This window comes from Scyliorhinus torazame, chromosome 17, assembly GCF_047496885.1.
Source record: "Scyliorhinus torazame isolate Kashiwa2021f chromosome 17, sScyTor2.1, whole genome shotgun sequence".
NCBI lineage: Eukaryota > Metazoa > Chordata > Chondrichthyes > Carcharhiniformes > Scyliorhinidae > Scyliorhinus > Scyliorhinus torazame.
Window position 1 is genome coordinate 189,839,859 of NC_092723.1, and position 23,355 is coordinate 189,863,213.

The window sequence follows — 23,355 nt, forward strand, 5'->3', positions numbered from 1 at the left end:
TAGGAGCAGGATTAGGCCATTCAGCCCCTCGAGTCCGCTCCGCCATTCAATACAATCATGGCTGATCTCAACTCCACCGCCCTGCCCGTTCTCCATAACCATTCAACCCATTACTAATTAAAAATCTGCCCATCTCCTCAAATTTACGCAATGTCCTGGCATCCACCGCACTCTGGAGGAGTGAATTCCACAGATTCACAACCCTTTCAGAGAAGTAATTTCTTCTCATCTCTGTTTTAAATCTGCTACCTCATCCTAAAACTATGACCTCTCGTTCTAGATTGCCCCACAAGAGGAAGCAACCGCTCTACTTTGTCAATATCTTTTATCATCTTGTATACCTCAATTAGATCTCCCCTCATTCTTTTAAACTCTAGACAGTATCGGCCTAAACTGCTCATCCCTCATCTCTGGAATCAACCTAGTGAGTCTCCTCTGAACTGCCTCCAATCCCATTACATCTTTCCTCAATAAGGGGACCAAAACTACTCAATACTCCAGGTGCGGTCTCCCAATGCCTTATACAGTTGCAACAACACTTCCCTACTTTTGTACACTTCCTTCAGTTATAAATGCCAAAATTCCATTTCTCTTTCTTATTACCCGCTGTAGCTGCATACTAGCACCGAAGCACGTTAAAGCCTCTCCTCATTTAGATAATATGTTGCCTTTCCATTTTTCCAATCAAATCGGATAACCTCACATTTATTCATGTTACACTCCATCTGCCACAATCTGGCTCACTCTCCTAACCTGTCCAGAACCATTTGTAAGGTTCTTATTTCCTCATTGCAACTTACTGTCCCACCTATTTTAGTGTCATCTGCAAATTTGGCTAAAGAACCTTCCATCCCTGTATCCAAGTCGTTAATATAGATTGTAAATGGCTATCTTGTAAATAGCACAGGTCCACATCTTGCCATCCAGAAAAAGACCCATTTGTCCTGACTCTGTCTCCAGTCCGTCAGCCAGTCTTCTATCCTGAAATATAGTCAGCAAGGCTGTTAAAGAAAGCAGAGATCAGAAGAATTTACTGAAAGGCTGCAGGAGTCACATCACCAATATTGCAGAGTAGCCAATCCTGAGATTTTGGGGATAAACAGGGAAATCTGCTCCATACAGTTACACCCAGGATGGCACTTGAACAAACAACTATAAAGTAGAATCATTGCATCGAGACCAGTTCAGAGACATTTAACCATCTATTTCTTTGATTCACGAACTGTTAAAATATCCCCACTTTCTACCATCTGTGCAGGTCTGTGGGGCTTAGGGAATGTATGTGACGTCTTAATACCCATTTTGTAAAAATTCGGGTAGCCAGGTCAATAAACTTGCTCGTTCTTTGATTTAAACTCAAAACATGCCTGATTATTACTCTATAATCTGAAAGTATACATAGTGGGACACCTGCAAAATTGGTAAAGCACGTCCTCATTAAAATCATTAAAAATCCCTGTTACAGCCAGACCCAGAGTGGTAAATAGGGGAGTTGATATTTACCTCTCCAAGCGGTTGTAACAATATTCGTTTTCCAACAATAAGGGCCTTATCGTGATAACTGTATAGAAACATCAATTGGGACAATGGTTATTGAATTGCTATACTAGTGTTGGCAGGGGTCTGAAGTTCGCAATCCGTAAACATTCGAGATCCATGGGAGGAAAGCCAAGGAAATGTGCTCTTCACTGGTGAATAAATATGGTCATAGCAAGCTTGAAGATAATTCAAGTTTCCTATTTTATCATGTTCTATGTGTGTGCGGAAACAACTGATTATAATATCTTGTGGTTTTGTAGGAAAAAGGCGTCCAGTAGCACCTGAGCTATATTCCAAACTGGGGCTGCTTTATTTTCCAAAAAATAAGAATCCCAGACACACAAATATGTGTCAATGTGAGTCAGTAATACTGAGCTCCCTGGAAATAGGATGGCATTTCATACTCTGATGCAAATAATGGACTTTCACGCTCCTATTAACGTCAAGCTTTGTAAGAGCTGTGGAGTTTGATACTAGAATCATTAATGAGATAATATAGAAACCAGAAGACCCTTGGGGACAGCTGTAGGTTTCAAATTGAATTATGTTGTCTCAATGGTGCCAATAAGATTGAAGAAGGTCTCTGAAGTAAAAGCAAAATCTATTTGGCTGCTGCTTGTATAGCCATCGCTTCTGATTTGGACCCTCTACATCAAGACACGTTTCCTCCCTATTCCTCTGATGTTTCTCTCTTGCATCTTGTCTCTTTCAAATCTTTTGTCTCAAAAGAAACCCTTTTCCTACTGCCTTTCCTTCTCAATTCTGTCCAGCAATGGTTTCCCTTCCCAATAGAATCCATTTATCTTGGCCTTCACTTTCTCCTCATCTACATGGTACTCTTTCTACTTTCTGGGTTCAGTTTGCTTGTCTGACATCTAGTCTTTGATAAGCCACAGTTTTGTCCAACTGGACAGCAGAATGATGAAGACTGTATGGAGTGCGGCGATTCAAGGAGATGGCTCCCAGCACCAGCGGAGTGATATTTATCCAGGTCTGGATTGTGTGTAACATCGATGGGAACCTGGAGGTGATGGTTTTCTCTAGCGACTACTGCTCTTGTCCTTGTAGATGGGGCAGTTGTGGACTTGGAAAGTGCTGTTGAAGAAGCCTTGATGAATTGCTACAGTACATCCAGTAAGCAGTACATTGCAGCCTGGTGCTGGGTGCACTGCATTGTTTCAGATGGTGTTGAGCTTCTTGTTACAGTTGCACCTGTGCATGGAAATAGACATCATTATGTTCCAGTCCTGACTTGTCACTTGCAGCTAGTGCATTTTCTGCAGAGTATCCTGACTAATATCTGACCTGCTCCAATACCTCCGCCTTTGTGTCTGGGCCAATTGAACATCTGGTTCAGAGATGGTCACCAGGATGTTGAAGGTTAGCAGATTCGGTGATGGTGATGCCATTTAATAACCTGGAGAAGGGGTTGGACTCTCTCTTGTTGGACAGGATCACTACCTGGATTTATGCATCCTAGAGTAGAAGATTAATCTCCTGGGCATTACTGCTAACGAGCTGGGAGAAACATCCACAGCTTGTGAGAAACCTGCTTGCACAAAGGTTGAAAATCCAATCTCCTATCGCCACCATTATATGTGAGTGCTGCCTCCCAGCACTGGGCTCCATAAGCTGCTGCCTCTCAGCACTGGGCTACATAAGCTGCTGTTTATGCTTCCCACCCATTCACTCACTCCCTGCCCTTTCCTGTTGCTGTGTCCCCTCAATCGCAGCTTCGTCAGCAGTGCGGTCCACCAAACTTCACCCGTGTTATCATGGAGTAAATAACGTTTATAAAATGCAGTTAATGTCGTCGTCTCCTGTCGGTACCAAAGCAATTGTTTAAAAAATAAATAAAAATTGACTCAAAACTGAACTGGACCAGCTGTAAAAATACTGTAAATTATTATAAATACTGTAAATTATTATAAATATTGTGGCTACAAGGGCAGGTCATAGGGCGGGAATCCTACGGCGAGTAACTCGCCCCCTGAATCCTCAAAGTCTGTCCACCATCTACAAGGTACAAGTCAGGAATGTGATGGAATACTCTCCACTTGCCTGGATGAGCGCAGCTCCAACAACACTCAAGAAGCTTGACGCCATCCAGGACAAAGCAACCCAATTGATTGGCTCCTCATTCACCACCTTGAAAGTGTGCTCCCTCCATCACCGCCACACAGTGGCAGCGGTGCGTACTGTTACGATCCTAGTTAATGCTGAACGGGTTAGATTCTAGAGTGAAATCTGGCTCGGTAGAACCTAATTTTGTTTCTTTTAGAAACCACGATGGCCAGTTACTGAGCACAGTATACTGTTAATACAATGAATAACACATTTATTAAGCAAAAATGTTACACTAGACAAATGTTACACTAGCATTGTGGATAGGTGGGCAGCACGGTAGCATTGTGGATAGCACAAATGCTTCAGAGCTCCAGGGTCCCAGGTTCGATTCCGGCTTGGGTCACTGTCTGTGCGGAGTCTGCACATCCTCCCCGTGTGTGCGTGGGTTTCCTCCGGGTGCTCCGGTTTCCTCCCACAGTCCAAAGATGTGCGGGTTAGGTGGATTGGCAATGCTAAATTGCCCATAGTGTCCAAAATTGCCCTTAGTGTTAGGTTGGGTTATGGGGATAGGGTGGAGGTGTGGACCTTGGGTAGGGTGCTCTTTCCAAGAGCCGGTGCAGACTCGATGGGCCGAATGGCCTCCTTCTGCACTGTAAATTCTATGATTCTATGAAATGAGATGGAAAGATTTCAATACAGATATCAAAAAATTATTGAAACTCACTATTCCTTTATCCCAGCAGACCCCAAACCCCCAGTGAAGATTTACCAGTGTCTCAACACCAGTTTTGTTTGCATGGGTTAGCTCAGTTTCCAACCGTTTTCTTTTGCCAGACTTCCCGACATCTCAGCGTTCACAGCCTTCAGCTGGTATCTCCCCAAAACCCACATGACTATTGCTACAATTTCAGAGCAAACACATGTTCCCTAAACTCAGTTACCCAGGATTTCTCTCAGACAGAATACACCTTCTGTCTGCACTCTCTGCAACACACTGACTGCCCTTGTGTGTTTGCCTGTCTCTCTGTGGCTCTGGACCCTTTTAAAAATTAATTCAAGGGATGTGGGCATCGTTGGCTAGGCCAGCATTCATTGCACATCCTTCATTACCCTTGAGAAGGTGGGGGTGAGCTACCGCCTGGAACTGCTGCAGTCCATGTGGTGTAGGTACATCCACAGTGCTGTTATGGAGGGAATTCCCAGATTTTGACCCAGTAATGGTGAAGGAATGGCGATATATTCCCAAGTCAGGATGGTGAATGGCATAGAAGGGAATTTCCAGGTGCTGGTGTTCCCTTGTCCTTCTAGATGGTAGTAGGTTTGGAAGGTTCTGCGTAAGGAGTTCCTGCAGGTGGTACACACGGCTGCCACTGTGTATCGGTGGTGGAGGGAGTGAATGTTCGTGGAAGGGGGAGAACAATCAAGCGGGCTTCTTTGTCCTGGATGGGTATGAGCTTCTTGAGTGTTGTTGGAGCTGCGCTCATCCAGGCAAGTGGAGAGTATTCCATCACACTCCTGACTTGTAGATTGTGGGCAGGTTTTGGGGAGTCAGGGGGTGAGTTACTCTCTGCAGGGTTCCCAGCCTCTGACCTGCTCTTGCAGCCACAGTATTAATATGGCTCGTCCACTTGTGTTTATGCTCAAATGGTATCCCCAGGGTGTTGCTAGTTGGGGAATTCCGTGATTATGCCATTGAAGCGATGGATAGATTCTCTCTTAGGGGCTTGTTTAGCACACTGGGCTAAATCGCTGGTTTTGAAAGCAGACCAAGGCAGGCCAGCAGCATGGTTCAATTCCCGTACCAGCCTCCCCGAACAGGCGCCGGAATGTGGCGACTAGGGGCTTTTCACTGAGTGCTGAATTTGGTGATTTTTGAGTGCGACAGTGAGAGTTTGGTGACCGAGGGAGTTAGGTGAGGAGGGAGTAAGGTGCTCCTTTCATTTTGTTTCCGACATTTCCGCAAAGAGTGCGAAGAGAGCCAGGAGTTTACAGGAAGTGTAGCTGACTGGGAGCAGAGTCGGAGGGCGGAGATCTAGTTAGTCCACACAGCAGCTATATTCTGTAAGGTAAGAGGGGATGGAGGCTAGGCCAGTTACATGCTCCTCCTGTAGGATGTGGGTGGTGAGGGATACCACCGGTGTCCCCGCTGACTATACCTGCGGGAAGTGCACCCAACTTCAGCTCCTCAAAGACCGTGTTAGGGAACTGGAGCTGAAGCTGGATGAACTTCGGATCATCCAGGAGGCAGAGGGGGTGATTGAGAAGAGTTACAGGGAGGTAACCACACCCAAGGTACAGGACAAGAATAGCTGGGTTACAGTCAGGGGGAAAAAAACAAACAGGCCGACAGTGCAGGGATCCCTCGTGGCCGTTCCCCTTCAAAACAAGTATACCGTTTTGGATGCTGTTGGGGGGGATGACCTACCGGGGGAAGGCCCTAGCGGCCAGGTCTCTGGCACTGAGTCTGGCTCTGGGGCTCAGAAGGGAAGGGGGGAGAATAGAAAAGCAATAGTTGTAGGAGATTCAATGGTTAGGGGAATAGATAGGAGATTCTGTGGTCACGAGCGAGACTCCCGGAAGGTATGTTGCCTCCCGGGTGCCAGGGCCAGGGATGTCTCGGATCGTGTCTTCAGGATCCTTAAGGGGGAGGGTGAGCAGCCAGAAGTCGTGGTGCACATTGGTACCAACGACATAGGTAGGAAAAGGGGTGTGGAGGTAATAAACAAGTTTAGGGAGTTAGGCTGGAAGTTGAAAGCCAGGACAGACAGAGTTGTCATCTCTGGTTTGTTGCCGGTGCCACGTGATAGCGAGGCTAGGAATAGAGAGAGAGTGCAGTTGAACACGTGGCTGCAGAAATGGTGTAGGAGGGAGGGCTTCAGGTATTTGGATAATTGGAGCGCATTCTGGGGAAGGTGGGACCTGTACAAGCAGGACGGGTTGCACCTGAACCAGAGGGGCACCAATATCCTGGGAGGGAGGTTTGCTAGTACTCTTCGGGAGGGTTTAAACTAATTTGGCAGGGGAATGGGAACCGGATTTGTAGTCCAGCAACTAAGGTAGCCGATATTCAGGACGCCAAAGCTTGTAATGAGGCAGTGGGGAAGGGAACACTGACAAAGGAGAGTATTTGCAGGCACGGAGATGGGTTGAAGTGTGTATACTTCAACGCAAGAAGCATCAGGAATAAGGTGGGTGAACTTAAGGCATGGATCGGTACTTGGGACTACGATGTGGTGGCCATCACGGAAACTTGGATAGAAGAGGGGCAGAAATGGTTGTTGGAGGTCCCTGGTTATAGATGTTTCAATAAGATTAGGGAGGGTGGTAAAAGAGGTGGGGGGGTGGCATTATTAATTAGAGATAGTATAACAGCTGCAGAAAGGCAGTTTGAGGAGTATCACCCTATTGAGGTAGTATGGGTTGAAGTCAGAAATAGGAGAGGAGCAGTCACCTTGTTAGGAGTTTTCTATAGGCCCCCCAATAGTAGCAGAGATGTGGAGGAACAGATTGGGAAACAGATTTTGGAAAGGTGCAGAAGTCATAGGGTAGTAGTCATGGGCGACTTTAACTTCCCAAATATTGAGTGGAAACTCTTTAGATCAAATAGTTTGGATGGGGTGGTGTTTGTGCAGTGTGTCCAGGAAGCTTTTCTAACACAGTATGTAGATTGTCCAACCAGAGGAGGGGCAATATTGGATTTAGTACTGGGTAATGAACCAGGGCAAGTGATAGATTTGTTAGTGGGGGAGCATTTTGGAGATAGTGACCACAATTCTGTGACTTTCACTTTAGTAATGGAGAGGGATAGGTACGTGCAACAGGGCAAGGTTTACAATTGGGGGAAGGGTAAATACGATGTTGTCAGACAAGAATTGAAGTGCATAAGTTGGGAACATAGGCTGGCAGGGAAGGACACAAGTGAAATGTGGAACTTGTTCAAGGAACAGGTGCTACGTGTCCTTGATATGTATGTCCCTGTCAGGCAGGGAAGAGATGGTCGAGTGAGGGAACCATGGTTGACAAGAGAGGTTGAATGTCTTGTTAAGAGGAAAAAGGTGACTTATGTAAGGCTGAGGAAACAAGGTTCAGACAGGGCATTGGAGGGATACAAGATAGCCAGGAGGGAACTGAAGAAAGGGATTAGGAGAGCTAAGAGAGGGCATGAACAATCTTTGGCGGGTAGGATCAAGGAAAACCCCAAGGCCTTTTACACATATGTGAGAAATATGAGAATGACTAGAGCGAGGGTAGGTCCGATCAAGGTAGCGGGAGATTGTGTATTGAGTCTGAAGAGATAGGAGAGGTCTTGAATGAGTACTTTTCTTCTGTATTTACAAATGAGAGGGGCGATATTGTTGGAGAGGACAGTGTGAAACAGATTGGTAAGCTCGAGGAAATACTTGTTAGGAAGGAAGATGTGTTGGGCATTTTGAAAAACTTGAGGATAGACAAGTCCCCCGGGCCTGACGGGATATATCCAAGGATTCTATGGGAAGCAAGAGATGAAATTGCAGAGCCGTTGGCAATTATCTTTTCGTCCTCACTGTCAACAGGGGTGGTACCAGGGGATTGGAGAGTGGCGAATGTCGTGCCCCTGTTCAAAAAAGGAACTAGGGATAACCCTGGGAATTACAGGCCAGTTAGTCTTACTTCGGTGGTAGGCAAAGTAATGGAAAGGGTACTGAAGGATAGGATTTCTGAGCATCTGGAAAGACACTGCTTGATTAGGGATAGTCAGCACGGATTTGTGAGGGGTAGGTCTTGCCTTACAAATCTTATTGAATTCTTTGAGGAGGTGACCAAGCATGTGGATGAAGGTAAAGCAGTGGATGTAGTGTACATGGATTTTAGTAAGGCATTTGATAAAGTTCCCCATGGTAGGCTTCTGCACAAAGTAAGGAGGCATGGGATAGTGGGAAATTTGGCCAGTTGGATAACGAACTGGCTAACCGATAGAAGTCAGAGAGTGGTGGTGGATGGCAAATATTCAGCCTGGATCCCAGTTACCAGTGGTGTACCGCAGGGATCAGTTCTGGGTCCTCTGCTGTTTGTGATTTTCATTAATGACTTGGATGAGGGAGTTGAAGGGTGGGTCAGTAAATTTGCAGACGATACGAAGATTGGTGGAGTTGTGGATAGTAAGGAGGGCTGTTGTCGGCTGCAAAGAGACATAGATAGGATGCAGAGCTGGGCTGAGAAGTGGCAGATGGAGTTTAACCCTGAAAAGTGTGAGGTTGTCCATTTTGGAAGGACAAATATGAATGCGGAATACAGGGTTAACGGTAGAGTTCTTGGCATTGTGGAGGAGCAGAGAGACCTTGGGGTCTATGTTCATACATCTTTGAAAGTTGCCACTCAAGTGGATAGAGCTGTGAAGAAGGCCTATGGTGTGCTCGCGTTCATTAACAGAGGGATTGAATTTAAGAGCCATGAGGTAATGATGCAGCTGTACAAAACCTTGGTAAGGCCACATTTGGAGTACTGTGTACAGTTCTGGTCGCCTCATTTTAGGAAGGATGTGGAAGCTCTGGAAAAGGTGCAAAGAAGATTTACCAGGATGTTGCCTGGAATGGAGAGTAGGTCTTACGAGGGAAGGTTGAGGGTGCTAGGCCTTTTCTCATTAGAGCGGAGGAGGATGAGGGGCGACTTGATAGAGGTTTATAAGATGATCAGGGGAATAGATAGAGTAGACAGTCAGAGACTTTTTCCCCAGGTGGAACACACCATTACAAGGGGACATAAATTTAAGGTGAAAGGTGGAAGATATAGGAGGGATATCAGAGGTAGGTTCTTTACCCAGAGAGTAGTGGGGGCATGGAATGCACTGCCTGTGGAAGTAGTTGAGTCGGAAACATTAGGGACCTTCAAGCAGCTGTTGGATAGGTACATGGATTACGGGAAAATGATATAGTGTAGATTTATTTGTTCTTAAGGGCAGCACGGTAGCATTGTGGATAGCACAATTGCTTCACAGATCCATGGTCCCAGGTTCGATTCCAGCTTGGGTCATTGTCTGTGCGGAGTCTGCACGTCCTCCCCGTGTCTGCGTGGGTTTCCTCCGGGTGCTCCGGTTTCCTCCCACAGTCCAAAGATGTGCGGGTTAGGTGAATTGGCCAATGATAAATTGCCCTTAATGTCCAAATTGCCCTTGGTGGTGGGTGGAGGTGTTGAGTTTGGGTAGGGTGCTCTTTCCAAGAGCTGGTGCAGACTCAAGGGGCCGAATGGCCTCCTTCTGCACTGTAAATTCAATGATAATCTATGATTAATCTATGATTAATCTAGGACAAAGGTTCGGCACAACATCGTGGGCCGAAGGGCCTGTTCTGTGCTGTATTTTCTATGTTCTATGTTCACAGTAACTTCATTTGAAGCCTACTTGTGACAATAAGCGATTTTCATTTTCATTCTTGTTGGAGATGGTCATTGCCTGCCACTTGTGTGGCATGAATGTAACTTGCCATTGGTCAGCCCAAGCAGATGGAGTTTAATTTAGATAAATGTGAGGTGATGCATTTTGGCAGATCGAATCAGGCCAGGACCTACTCAGTTAATGGTATGGCGTTGGGGAGAGTTATAGAACAAAGAGATCTAGGAGTACAGGTTCATAGCTCCTTGAAGGTGGAGTCGCAGGTGGACAGGGTGGTGAAGAAGGCATTCGGCATGCTTGGTTTCATTGGTCAGAACATTGAATATAGGAGTTGGGACGTCTTGTTGAAGTTGTACAAGACATTGGTACGGCCACACTTGGAATACTGTGTGCAGTTCTGGTCACCCTATTATAGAAAGGATATTATTAAACTAGAAAGAGTGCAGAAAAGATTTACTAGGATGTTGCCGGGACTTGATGGTTTGAGTTATAAGGAGAGGCTGGATAGACTGGGACTTTTTTCCCTGGAGCGTAGGAGGCTTAGGGGTGATCTTATAGAGGTCTATAAAATAATGAGGGGCATAGATAAGGTAGATAGTCAACATCTTTTCCCAAAGGTAGGGGAGTCTAAAACTAGAGGGCATAGGTTTAAGGTGAGAGGGGAGTGATTCAGAAGGGCCCAGAGGGGCAATTTCTTCACTCAGAGGGTAGTGAGTGTCTGGAATGGGCTGCCAGAGGTAGTAGTAGAAGCGGGTACAATTGTGTCTTTCAAAAAGCATTTAGATGGTTACATGGGTAAGATGGGTATAGAGGGTTATGGGCCAAGTGCGGGCAACTGGGACTAGCTTAATGGTAAAAAACTGGGCGGCATGGACTGGTTGGGCCGAAGGGCCTGTTTCCATGCTGTAAACTTCTATGATTCTAAGCCTGGATATTGTCCAGGTCTTGCTGCATTTGGACACGGACTGCTTCATTATCTGAGGAATCGCGAATTGTGCAGAACATCCACGCCTCTTACCTTTTGCTAGGTAGTAGCACATTTTTTTCTACTGTTTATTATTAAAATGATTAACCCATCTCTTCACTCCAAGAGTGTAAAACCTCATTAAAACTCCATGTATACATTTCGAGGGCCGGACTTCATGTCATCCAGCTTACAAAAACCTCGATGAAACTAAACACGGCTTTCACTTTTTTTTAAACATTTAGTGTACCCAATTTATTTTTCCAATTAAGGGACAATTTAGCGTGGCCAATCCACCTAGCCGGCACATCTTTGGGTTGCCCTGGTTTCACTTTTCTTAACATTCAAATTCTAAATATAAATTGAACTTAAAGCTACACATTGTTCCTAACAGTGCCATCTACAGGACATCAGCAACTCATCAATCCTTCAACAGCAGCACTTTGAAACCCACAAACTCCATCACGTAGAAGGACAAAGGCAGCAGGTGAATGGAAACACCACCTCCTGCATGTTCCCCTCCAAGACACACGTCATCCTGATTTGAAACTGTCAGCCGTTTGCTTGTTGTCACTGGCTCAAAATATTGACGCTCCCTTCCTAACAGCCCTGTGGGTGTACTTACGCAGCGTGTACTGCGGAGGTTGAAGAAGGTGGCTCACCACCACCTTCTCGAGCAATTCGGGATGGGAAGCATCACATCCCGAGAACAAATATATAAAAAGTATCATTTTTTAAATGTTCGATATCTGGACCTAAACAATATGCAGGATCACGGCAGATGTCTGGCGTTAAGATTATTTGTTTTCATTTTATATAATATAAAATACTTTTTCTGCCTTTTCTATTTTACAGACTTTGAAGCGACAGAGTGCATTGGCTTTATCTTTGTTTAACAGTATTGTTACCCATGGAGACCTGCAGAACAATAAGCTTAATCAGCTAACGGTAAATTTATGGAATCTCGCCCAAAAACATGGGTTTGCTGACACCAAAACCATGGTAAGGACAGAATACGAGAGCGATGGTGCATCACTTGTCATTTTAGGACATGCTTGACTCACAGAATTGTTACTATGCAAAAAGATGCCACTCGGTCCGTCGTGTCTGCAGCAACTCTCCAAATGAGCAATTCACCTAGTGCCACTCTTACCTTCTCCTCGTAATCCTGGACATTCTTCTTTTTCAGATAGCAATCTAATTCCCATGTGAATTTTTCAATTGAACCTGCTTCCCCCATAATCTCAGAGAGAACATTCCGGATCCTAACCACTCGCTGTGTGAATCGGCCTCCACCACACTCACAGAACATTCCGGATCCTAACCGCTCGCTGTGTGAATCTGTCTCTCTCTCAGACAGAACATTCTGGATCCTAACCACTCGCTGTGTGAATCTGTCTCTCTCACTCTCAGACAGAACATTCCGGATCCTAACCACTCGCTGTGTGAATCTGTCTCTCTCACTCACAGACAGAACATTCCGGATCCTAACCACTCGCTGTGTGAATCTGTCTCTCTCACTCACAGACAGAACATTCCGGATCCTAACCACTCGCTGTGTGAATCTGTCTCTCTCTCTCTCAGACAGAACATTCCAGATCCTAACCACTCGCTGTGTGAATCTGTCTCTCTCACTCTCAGACAGAACATTCCGGATCCTAACCACTCGCTGTGTGAATCTGTCTCCACCACACTCTCAGACAGAACATTCCGGATCCTAACCACTCGCTGTGTGAATCGGCCTCCACCACACTCACAGAACATTCCGGATCCTAACCGCTCGCTGTGTGAATCTGTCTCTCACTCCCAGACAGAACATTCCGGATCCTAACCACTCGCTGTGTGAATCTGTCTCTCTCACTCTCAGACAGAACATTCCGGATCCTAACCACTCGCTGTGTGAATCTGTCTCCACCACACTCTCAGACAGAACATTCCGGATCCTAACCACTCGCTGTGTGAATCTGTCTCCACCACACTCTCAGACAGAACATTCTGGATCCTAACCACTCGCTGTGTGAATCTGTCTCTCTCACTCTCAGACAGAACATTCCAGATCCTAACCGCTCGCTGTGTGAATCTGTCTCTCACTCCCAGACAGAACATTCCGGATCCTAACCACTCGCTGTGTGAATCTGTCTCCACCACACTCTCAGACAGAACATTCCGGATCCTAACCACTCGCTGTGTGAATCTGTCTCCACCACACTCTCAGACAGAACATTCTGGATCCTAACCACTCGCTGTGTGAATCTGTCTCTCACTCTCAGACAGAACATTCCGGATTCTAACCACTCGCTGTGTGAATCTGTCTCCACCACACTCTCAGACAGAACATTCTGGATCCTAACCACTCGCTGTGTGAATCTGTCTCTCTCACTCTCAGACAGAACATTCCGGATCCTAACCACTCGCTGTGTGAATCTGTCTCCACCACACTCTCAGACAGAACATTCTGGATCCTAACCACTCGCTGTGTGAATCTGTCTCTCTCACTCTCAGACAGAACATTCCGGATCCTAACCACTCGCTGTGTGAATCTGTCTCTCACTCTCAGACAGAACATTCCAGATCCTAACCGCTCGCTGTGTGAATCTGTCTCTCACTCCCAGACAGAACATTCCGGATCCTAACCACTCGCTGTGTGAATCTGTCTCCACCACACTCTCAGACAGAACATTCCGGATCCTAACCACTCGCTGTGTGAATCTCTCTCACTCTCAGACAGAACATTCCGGATCCTAACCACTCGCTGTGTGAATCTGTCTCACTCACTCTCAGATAGAACATTCTAGACCCTAACCACTCGCTGTGTGAATCTGTCTCTCTCACTCTCAGACAGAACATTCCGGATCCTAACCACTCGCTGTGTGAATCTGTCTCTCTCTCAGACAGAACATTCCAGATCCTAACCACTCGCTGTGTGAATCTGTCTCCACCACACTCTCAGACAGAACATTCCGGATCCTAACCACTCGCTGTGTGAATCTGTCTCTCTCACTCTCAGTGAGAACATTCCGGATCCTAACCACTCGCTGTGTGAATCTGTCTCACTCTCAGACAGAACATTCCAGATCCTAACCACTCGCTGTGTGAATCTGTCTCCACCACACTCTCAGACAGAATATTCCAGATCCTAACCACTCGCTGTGTGAATCTGTCTCTCTCACTCTCAGACAGAACATTCTGGATCCTAACCACTCGCTGTGTGACTCTGCCTCCACCACACTCACAGACAAAACATTCCAGATCCTAACCACTCGCTGTGTGAATCTGTCTCACTCTCAGACAGAACATTCCAGATACTAACCACTCGCTGTGTGAATCTGTCTCCACCACACACAGACAGAACATTCTGGATCCTAACCACTCGCTGTGTGACTCTGCCTCCACCACACTCACAGACAGAACATTCCGGATCCTAACCACTCGCTGTGTGAATCTCTCTCACTCACTCTCTCTCAGACAGAACATTCCGGATCCTAACCACTCGCTGTGTGAATCTGTCTCCACCACACTCTCAGACAGAACATTCCGGATCCTAACCACTCGCTGTGTGAATCTGTCTCTCTCGCTCTCAGATAGAACATTCCAGATCCTAACCACTCGCTGTGTGAATCTGTCTCCACCACACTCTCAGACAGAACATTCCGGATCCTAACCACTCGCTGTGTGAATCTGTCTCTCTCGCTCTCAGATAGAACATTCCGGATCCTAACCACTCGCTGTGTGAATCTGTCTCTCTCGCTCTCAGATAGAACATTCCAGACCCTAACCACTCGCTGTGTGAATCTGTCTCCACCACACACTCAGACAGAACATTCCGGATCCTAACCACTCGCTGTGTGAATCTGTCTCTCTCGCTCTCAGATAGAACATTCCGGATCCTAACCACTCGCTGTGTGAATCTGTCTCTCTCGCTCTCAGATAGAACATTCCGGATCCTAACCACTCGCTGTGTGAATCTGTCTCTCTCGCTCTCAGACAGAATATTCCGGATCCTAACCACTCGCTGTGTGAATCTGTCTCTCTCACTCTCAGACAGAACATTCCGGATCCTAACCACTCGCTGTGTGAATCTGCCTCTCTCACTCTCAGACAGAACATTCCGGATCCTAACCACTCGCTGTGTGACTCTGCCTCTCTCGCTCTCAGATAGAACATTCCAGACCCTAACCACTCGCTGTGTGAATCTGCCTCCACCACACTCACAGACAGAACATTCCGGATCCTGACCACTCGCTGTGTGAAGAGGTCTTCTTCGTGTCACTTTTGCTTCTTTTGTAAATTTATGCCCTCGTGTTTTTAATCCTTTCATGATCGGTAACAGTTGTTCAGGCCAGTCATGATTTTGAACATCTCTATCAAATCTCCCCTCAGCCGCCTTCTCTCCAAGGAAAACAGCCCCAACGTCTCCATTCGATCCTCCTAACTGAGGTTCTTCAGTAGGGATAATCCGTGTAATTACAGGCCGGTGAGCTTGACGTCAGTGGTGGGGAAGCTGTTGGAGAAGATACTGAGGGACAGGATTTATTCACATTTGGAAACGAATGGACTTGTTAGCGACGGGCAACACGGTTTTGTGCGGGAAGGTCATGTCTTACCAACTTGATAATTTTTTGAGGAGGTGGCAAAATTAATTGATGAGTGAAAGGCAGTCCATGTTGTCTTCATGGACTTTAGTAAGGCGTTTGACAAGGTCCCTCATAGCAGACTGGTACGGAAGGTAAAGTCGTATGGGATTGGTGGTGCTAGCTAGATGGATAAAGAACTGGCTTGGCAACAGGAGATAGACGAACAGTGGAAGGGAGTTTTTCAGAATGGAGATCTGTAACTAGTGGTGTTCCACAGGGATCCGTGCTGGGATCTCTGTTGTTTGTAATACATATAAATGATCTGGAGGAAAATGTAAATGTTGCAGATGACACTAAGATAGGTGGAGTTGCAGACAGTGAAGGGGACTGTATTGATAGATTGGAGAGTTGGGCAGAGAAATTGCAGATGGACGTCAATCCGGACAAATGTGAGGTGATGCATTTTGGAAGATCAAATTCAGGTGTGAGTTATACAGTAAATGGCAGAACCCTTAGGAGCATTGACAGAGGGATCTGGGCATTCGGGTCCATAGTTCCATGGAAGTGGCAATGTAAGGTGGCATATGGCATTCTTGCCTTCATCGGCCGGGGCGTTGAGTACAAGAGTTGGCTATGTTCCAGTAGTATAAAACTTTAGTTAGGCCACATTTGGAATATTGCGTGCAGTTCTGGTCGCAGCACCACCAGAAGGACATGGAGACTTTGGAGAGAGTGCAAAGAAGGTTCGCCAGGTCGTTGCCTGGTCTTGAGGATGTTGGCTATGAGGAGAGGTTGAATAAACTGGGATTGTTTTCACTGGAAAGACAGAGGCTCAGGGGAGACCTGATAGAGGTCGACAGAATTTTGAGAGGCATAGACAGGGTGGATAGTCAGAGGCTTTTTCCCAGGTGGAAGTGTCAATTACAAAGGGGAAAAGTTTAGGGGAGATGTGCGGGGAAGGTTTTTCACACAAGAGGGTGGTGGGTGCCTGGAACGCGTTGCCAGTGGAGGTGGTGGAGGCAGGAACGATACCAATGTTTAAAATGGATCTTGATAGACACATGAATGGGCGGGGAATGGAGGGATACAGATTGTTTGGGCAATAAGTAGTAGGTCTAAATAAGGAATCTGGATCGGCGCGGGCTTGGTGGGCCGAAGGGCCTGTTCCTGTGCTGGAACTTTGTTCTTTGTTCTATCTCTGGACCCTTCTCTTTTTTGCATTCTCTCCAATGTCTGCACATTATTCCAAAAGTGCAGTGCCCAGAGCTGGGTGCAGTGCTCCAGGTCAGGCTGAAATAGTGTCTTACACAAACCACATAACCCTTGTACTCTATGTCCCTATTAATCAAGTAAGAAGTCTTACAACACCAGGTTAAAGTCCAACATGTTTGTTTCAAACACTAGCTTTCGGAGCGCTGCTCCTTCCTCAGGTGAGCGCTCCGAAAGCTAGTGATTGAATCAAACCTGTTGGCCTTTAACCTGGTGTTGTAAGACTTCTTACTGTGCTCACCCCAGTCCAATGCCGGCATCTCCACATCCTGTCACCGTCAATGGTTTGATGCATATATATACCCCCAGGTCCCTCTCCTCCTGCACCCCCTTCAGAGGTGAACTCGAGTCTGTTGGTTATCTCTGTATCAAATGACTTTTGGAAGTTCCTGTACATCACATCAGCCCTCATTGCCATCAAAAAATTCCCGATATTTAAAATGATTTTCCCTAAGATTGACTAGTGAACAGGAGTGTGGTGGGGGAGGGGTCGCCGTCGTTGGAGTCTGGTTGAGCGGGTTTCGATGGTCCTGTGAGGTGTGAATGGTGGGGGGAGGGGATCGATACTGGGTGAGGTGTTTCCAAGTGGATGGGGGGATTCTGGGAAGGGGAGGGGGTCAACTCCTTAACAAGAAACTTTTCCTGTTTCTTGCAGATGTTTAAGGAGCACGACCTTCAACAACTTATCAACACCACTGTCCATCCTAGGCCCTCCACCAGTCCCAATCCCTCGTACCCCATTTCTTCGCGCCCCATTCCTTGCCGCGTGTTCACCATACCCTCCAACCTTCCCGTCTCTTGAGGCTGAGCGTGTTGTACTCGGCAAAGGACTCAGCTGTGTACCCTTACGTCCCCACCTTCTTCCATCGGGCAGGAGATACAGAAGTCTGAGAGCACGCACGAACAGACTCAAAAACAGCTTCTTCCCCACTGTCACCAGACTCCTAAATGACCCTCTTATGGACTGACCTCATTAACACTACACCCTGTCTGCTTCATCTGATGCCGGTGTTTATGTAGTTACATTGTATACCTTGTGTTGCCCTATTATGTATTTTCTTTTATTCCCTTTTCTTCCCATGTACTTAATGATCTGTTGAGCTGCTCGCAGAAAAATACTTTTCACTGCACCTCGGAACACGTGACAATAAACAAATCCAATCCACCTCAATGAATTCCGGGCTCGACATGATGTTGACTCTTCTTTCGTCGCCTTTGTGTCTGTGCCCATTTTGGGCAAGAATCCTCCCCCGTTCCACTGATCCTTTCGTGTGCCTCCAACATTCTGCCTCCAAGTGGACCCCCCCCCCCCCCCCCCCCCCCCCCCCCTGCCGGGACAATTACCTGCCATTGACCTTTTCATTGAGAACTGTCAACGGGACATTGGCCGTCTTAATTTTACTGCCCCCCTCACCCATTCCAATCTCTCTCCTCCAAACTTTCTGCTCTTCACTCCATCAGGTCTAACCCCGACTTTGTGATCAAACCTGCCGACAAACGGGGTGCTGTTGTCATCTAGCACACTGACCTCCACCCCGCAGAGGCTGAGCGCCAACTCTCAGATACTTCCTACCTCCCCTGGACCATGACCAGACCACTGAACATCAAGCCATTATCTCCAACACTGTTAGCTCTTTTCTCTTCCTATAGATGCTGCCAGACCTGCTGAGATTTTCCAGAATTTTCTATTTTGGTTTCAGATTCTAGCATCTGCAGAAATTTGTTTTTATCCTGTAGCACAGTGGTTAGCACTGTGGCTTCGCAGCACCAGGGTCCCAAGTTCGATTCCTGGCTGGGTCACTGCCTTTGTGGAGTTTGCACGTTCTTCCTGTGTGTGTGTGGGTTTCCTCCGGCTGCTCCGGTTTCTTCCCACAAGTCCCGAAAGACGTGCTTGTTCGGTGAATTGGACATTCTGAATTCCCCCTCTGTGTACCCGAACAGGTGGCGAGTAGGGGCTTTTCACACTAACTTCATTGCAGTGTTAATGTGAGCCCACTTGTGACAATAAAGATTATTAAGATTATTATTACTTTTCTTTGTTCTTTGTAAACGTGTTGTGATCCAATACGATGTGTGTTGTAGATACTTGTGGAAAGTTTTCAACTGACCGTCACTTTATTATCAACTGTCTGTCTGCACACCTGCATTTCTGATCAATGTTTTATTATCCTGAAGGTGAGAACATTGGAACATATCAAACGGCAAGGTAAACAACCAAACATGAGCCATTTTGCAGAGTTAACATTGAGGCTCCCCCTTCAATCCCGGACATAATACTGCCTCTTGATGCTACTGGAAAGTACAACTGTCGTTCAGATGATGCCTGCCTTTAATATAGAAAACAAATCACCTTCAATATATAGAACTTTAACGCTGATTGTAAGTGACTAACCTTTCTTGTAAACAAAATGCATCAGATTAGAAGGCAGAGCACTACACACACTCGAGGTTCACCCTCACTACACACAAGGTTCACCCTCACTGTACACACTCGAGGTTCACCCTCACTGTACACACTCGAGGTTCACCCTCACTACACACTCGAGGTTCACCCTCACTACACCCACTCGAGGTTCACCCTCACTGTACACACTCGATGTTCACCCTCACTACACACACTCGAGGTTCACCCTCGCTGTACACAATCGAGGTTCACCCTCATTACACACAATCGAGGTTCACCCTCGCTGTACACACTCTAGGTTCACCCTCACTGTACACACTCGAGGTTCACCCTCACTACACACAAGGTTCACCCTCACTACACACACTCGAGGTTCACCCTCACTGTACACACTCGAGGTTCACCCTCGCTGTACACTCGAGGTTCACCCTCACTACACACTCGAGGTTCACCCTCACTGTACACACTCGAGGTTCACCCTCACTGTACACACTCGAGGTTCACCCTCATTACACACAATCGAGGTTCACCCTCATTACACACAATCGAGGTTCACCCTCGCTGTACACACTCGAGGTTCACCCTCACTGTGCACACTCGAGGTTCACCCTCACTACGCACACTCGAGGTTCACCATCACTACACACACTCGAGGTTCACCCTCGCTGTACACACTCGAGGTTCACCCTCGCTGTACACACTCGAGGTTCACCCTCACTGTGCACACTCGAGGTTCACCCTCACTGTGCACACTCGAGGTTCACCCTCACTGTACACACTCGAGGTTCACCCTCACTGTACACACTCGAGGTTCACCCTCACTACACGCACTCGAGGTTCACCCTCACTACACGCACTCGAGGTTCACCCTCACTGTACACAGCACCCAGAAAGATATAATCTCTTGAGCTGGTGGAGTCTCTAATCTTTTCAGGGAATCGGTCCATTTATTACATTCTAAAGGAAGATTTTCATTCCAGTTATTTGAAAATGTTTTTATACACAGACTCGCAATTTCAGTACAAATTGAGAACAGGAAAAATCTTTGCTCCCTGACATTTGAAGGAAAGTTGAGCGAAATGTCTTCTTGGCAATTGTCCGTGAGCTTAAAATGGTTTTGATATTTCTGCTTATTGGAAAATATAAAGTAAATGGCACTTTTTGGAGAATACTTCACTTTGCAAATATTTTTCATTTCTAAATGAAGGACCAGAATTGATGCTTTAAAAGTATGTAAACTGAAATTGGTAAATAAATATATCTTGTGTCAGCTACAATATTTAATCTGTTTTTCAATGGATTTAAAGCAGAGATCATGTTTTGTATCTGTGACAATAGAAGCAAATTGGTCAGCGCAATCACAATGGTAAATTCAAAGTGATTCATGGTGTATAAGATGCTCTTGTATATTACACAACATCTCAGATATAAAATGACAAAACCAGTTCTGTGCATACAAAAAATAAACCCATGTTTATTGCATTTCTGAACTTGTTTCCTGTCCCGTTTTGACACCTCTCCCATATTTAATATTTCTTAAATATAATTTTGTCAATAAGACTCAGCTACATATTATTAAGGAACGATTGATTTTCAATAACTGTTATCTGGTGAACACTTTGATGCCATGATCTTCACTGCCTAATTTAGAATGTCTTCTGTAGATAGATTCAGTAGCCAGTAACCTTCCCACAAAACTGATCAGTTTTATCTTTTTTGGTATTGGTGGTGAACAGATTAATGTTGATCAAGGTGTTGGGAGAACTCATTCTCCTCTAAACAGGCGATTAGGAGCTCCGACACTTATGTAAAGTATCTTTATTGAACTGAATGTCAAATGGCTGCCTGTAAAGAATCCCTCGTGACAGAGGACACATGACTACAGCGAGCCTGGTCCAATTTCAAAACCCAAACATCTCCAAAATTTGCGTGCACTGAGAGATTTGTCTACTTTTAACCCTGCCAGACCACTCCGAACCTTCTCTCTGTTTGTTAATCTCTTTCATTTTATTACAGTCCTTCTCCCTGATTTCTATCCCCACTGTCCCTCTCATGAGTGAACACTGACACAAAGTATTCATTTAGAACCCTATCTACATCCTCCGGCTCCACACACAAATTACCCGACTCTTTCCCTCGTTATCCTTTTACCCTTAATGTACTTTTTTTCTGCCAGTATCCTTTCAAGTCCCCTTTTTGCTCTCCAAATTTCCTTTTTAAGTTCCCTCTTGCACATTCTGTACGCCTCTCGGGTTCCTGCTGCTTGAGCCCTTATCTGCCATAAATCATGATCACTGTCTGCAAAATTCTCTCCCACTGACACTTCAACCACTTGCCCAGCTTCATCTTTTGTGTTGTGGGGGTGAGACCTACGCAGACACGGGGAGAATGTGCACTGCACATGGACAGTGACCCAGGGCCTGAATTGAACCCGGGTCCTTGGTGCAGTGAGGCAGCAGTGTTAACAACTGCACCACCAGTGCCACTCCCCACCCTATTACTTTTACACTTCTCTGAAATTTGCCTACATAACTGGTCTTCTAATTTCTTTATTCATTAAGGGGATATGGATGTCGCTGGTTCGGCCAGCATTTATTGCCCGTCCCTAGTTGCACTCCAGAAGGTGGTGGTGAGCTGCCTTTTTGAACCACTGCAGTCCTTGTGCTGTTAGGGAGGGAGTTCCAGGATGTTGCCCCAACGACAGTGAAGGAACGACCGATATATTTCCAAGTCAGGGTGGTGAGTGACTTGGAGGGGAACCTCCAGGCGGTGGGGTTCCCAGGTATCTGCTGCTCTTGTCCTTCTAGATGGTAGTGGTCGTAGGTTTGGAAGGTGCTGCCTAAGGACTATTTCTCTCACTGTTTCAGGGCCTTTAAAACGCTCCCAGCAGTGTGATTGTTCCTTTTTGGTTTTTAAATTTTACCCATATGGTTTCAGTTGAAGAGCTTTCTAAGATGTTGCCCCTCCTTACTGCTGTAATTGATTCCCTGATCAAGTTGCGACACCCCCTCTTTCTCGCCTGCAAATCTTGTATCCCAGAATATTGAGCTGCCAATCCTGCCCCTTTCTCAACCATGTCTCAATGACATCATACCCCCCATGCTTTAATTTGTGCCCTCAACTCGTGTACCATGTTAGTCACTCTCTTCATTAAAATAAATGCCATCCAATCTTGCCAATCTCCCTTGTGACTTAACTGGTCTTGAAATCTCTTCTAGTTTTGGTGTGTTAGTAAAATTGAAGCCCGAGGTTAGAAGTGCAGTGGCAGCACACAGGGATATTAAATTAACTGAAGGACAGAAACTAGAGAAGAGTGGTGCATGGTGCCCTTTAACCTCCATTAATTCAGATGTTTAACTACTCATCTAACAGCCAGCCTTAGACGAGCCATATTCCTGCAGCTAATCATAAAGATTGAAGCTTTGCTTCAGCCTCTGCTAAGTTTAAGTCTATGTCTTGCCACTGACTCCATTCTCCTCCCTGACCCCCAATAGGCTGCCCAGAACCCGAGCATCTGGAGGAACTCAATCCTAAACACACTCTGCCATTCACTACCTTTATTCACCACCAACTCTATTTCAACCCAGCAGAAGTCTTCATTGATGCCTTGTTACCTTCATACGAAGACGATGTTTTCATGGGGCCACCCGTTCACCATATCCTGGAAGCTCCAACTGACTGAAAACTCTGCTGCTCTCCTTTTCTCTTGCACCAAGTTCACTACAACTATCTCCCATGTCCCTGTAGGTGTAGAGCTGCCAGTTCTTTGTCTCCAAATGATCCTTCTTGAATTTCCTGATGTGCTTTTCTGTAATCGCCTCCTCCATTACAATCCTTCAATGTGGGCTGTTCTTTGTGCATTGCTCCCTCCCTTTGTGTCACCAATAACTATATTTCTCCAGTAAGATTTTCCTTAAAACCCACTTCTTTGACCACACTCTAGGCACCTTTGGTTTGGTGTCTTGTTTATTATGATGCTACTGCTGGGAAGAGCCTTGGGATGTTTCTGTGTGCTATAAAGGGACTGTACAAATGTGACCTGACGCTCTGGAGGAGGGAGTGTCACTCCATGTCACATCAAGGCCAGTTACAGTTTTAACACTTGATTTCTATTACAGAAATATTTGGGCATTGCCTTTTTTGAACAATAAAGATGAGACTGGATTAGGAA

General features: G+C 46.1%; 1 protein-coding gene across 1 annotated transcript in view; it reads left to right on the forward strand.

The window, feature by feature from the left end:
• Window positions 1-20,666, forward strand: part of vps35l (VPS35 endosomal protein sorting factor like) — a 158,850-nt gene extending 138,184 nt beyond the window's left edge. The window contains 2 exon segments of the mRNA XM_072481891.1: window positions 11,793-11,939; window positions 18,956-20,666. Of these exon segments, the coding sequence (XP_072337992.1) occupies window positions 11,793-11,939; window positions 18,956-19,054 (246 nt within the window). The 3' untranslated portion in view covers window positions 19,055-20,666.
• The last annotated feature ends 2,689 nt before the right edge of the window (window positions 20,667-23,355 follow it).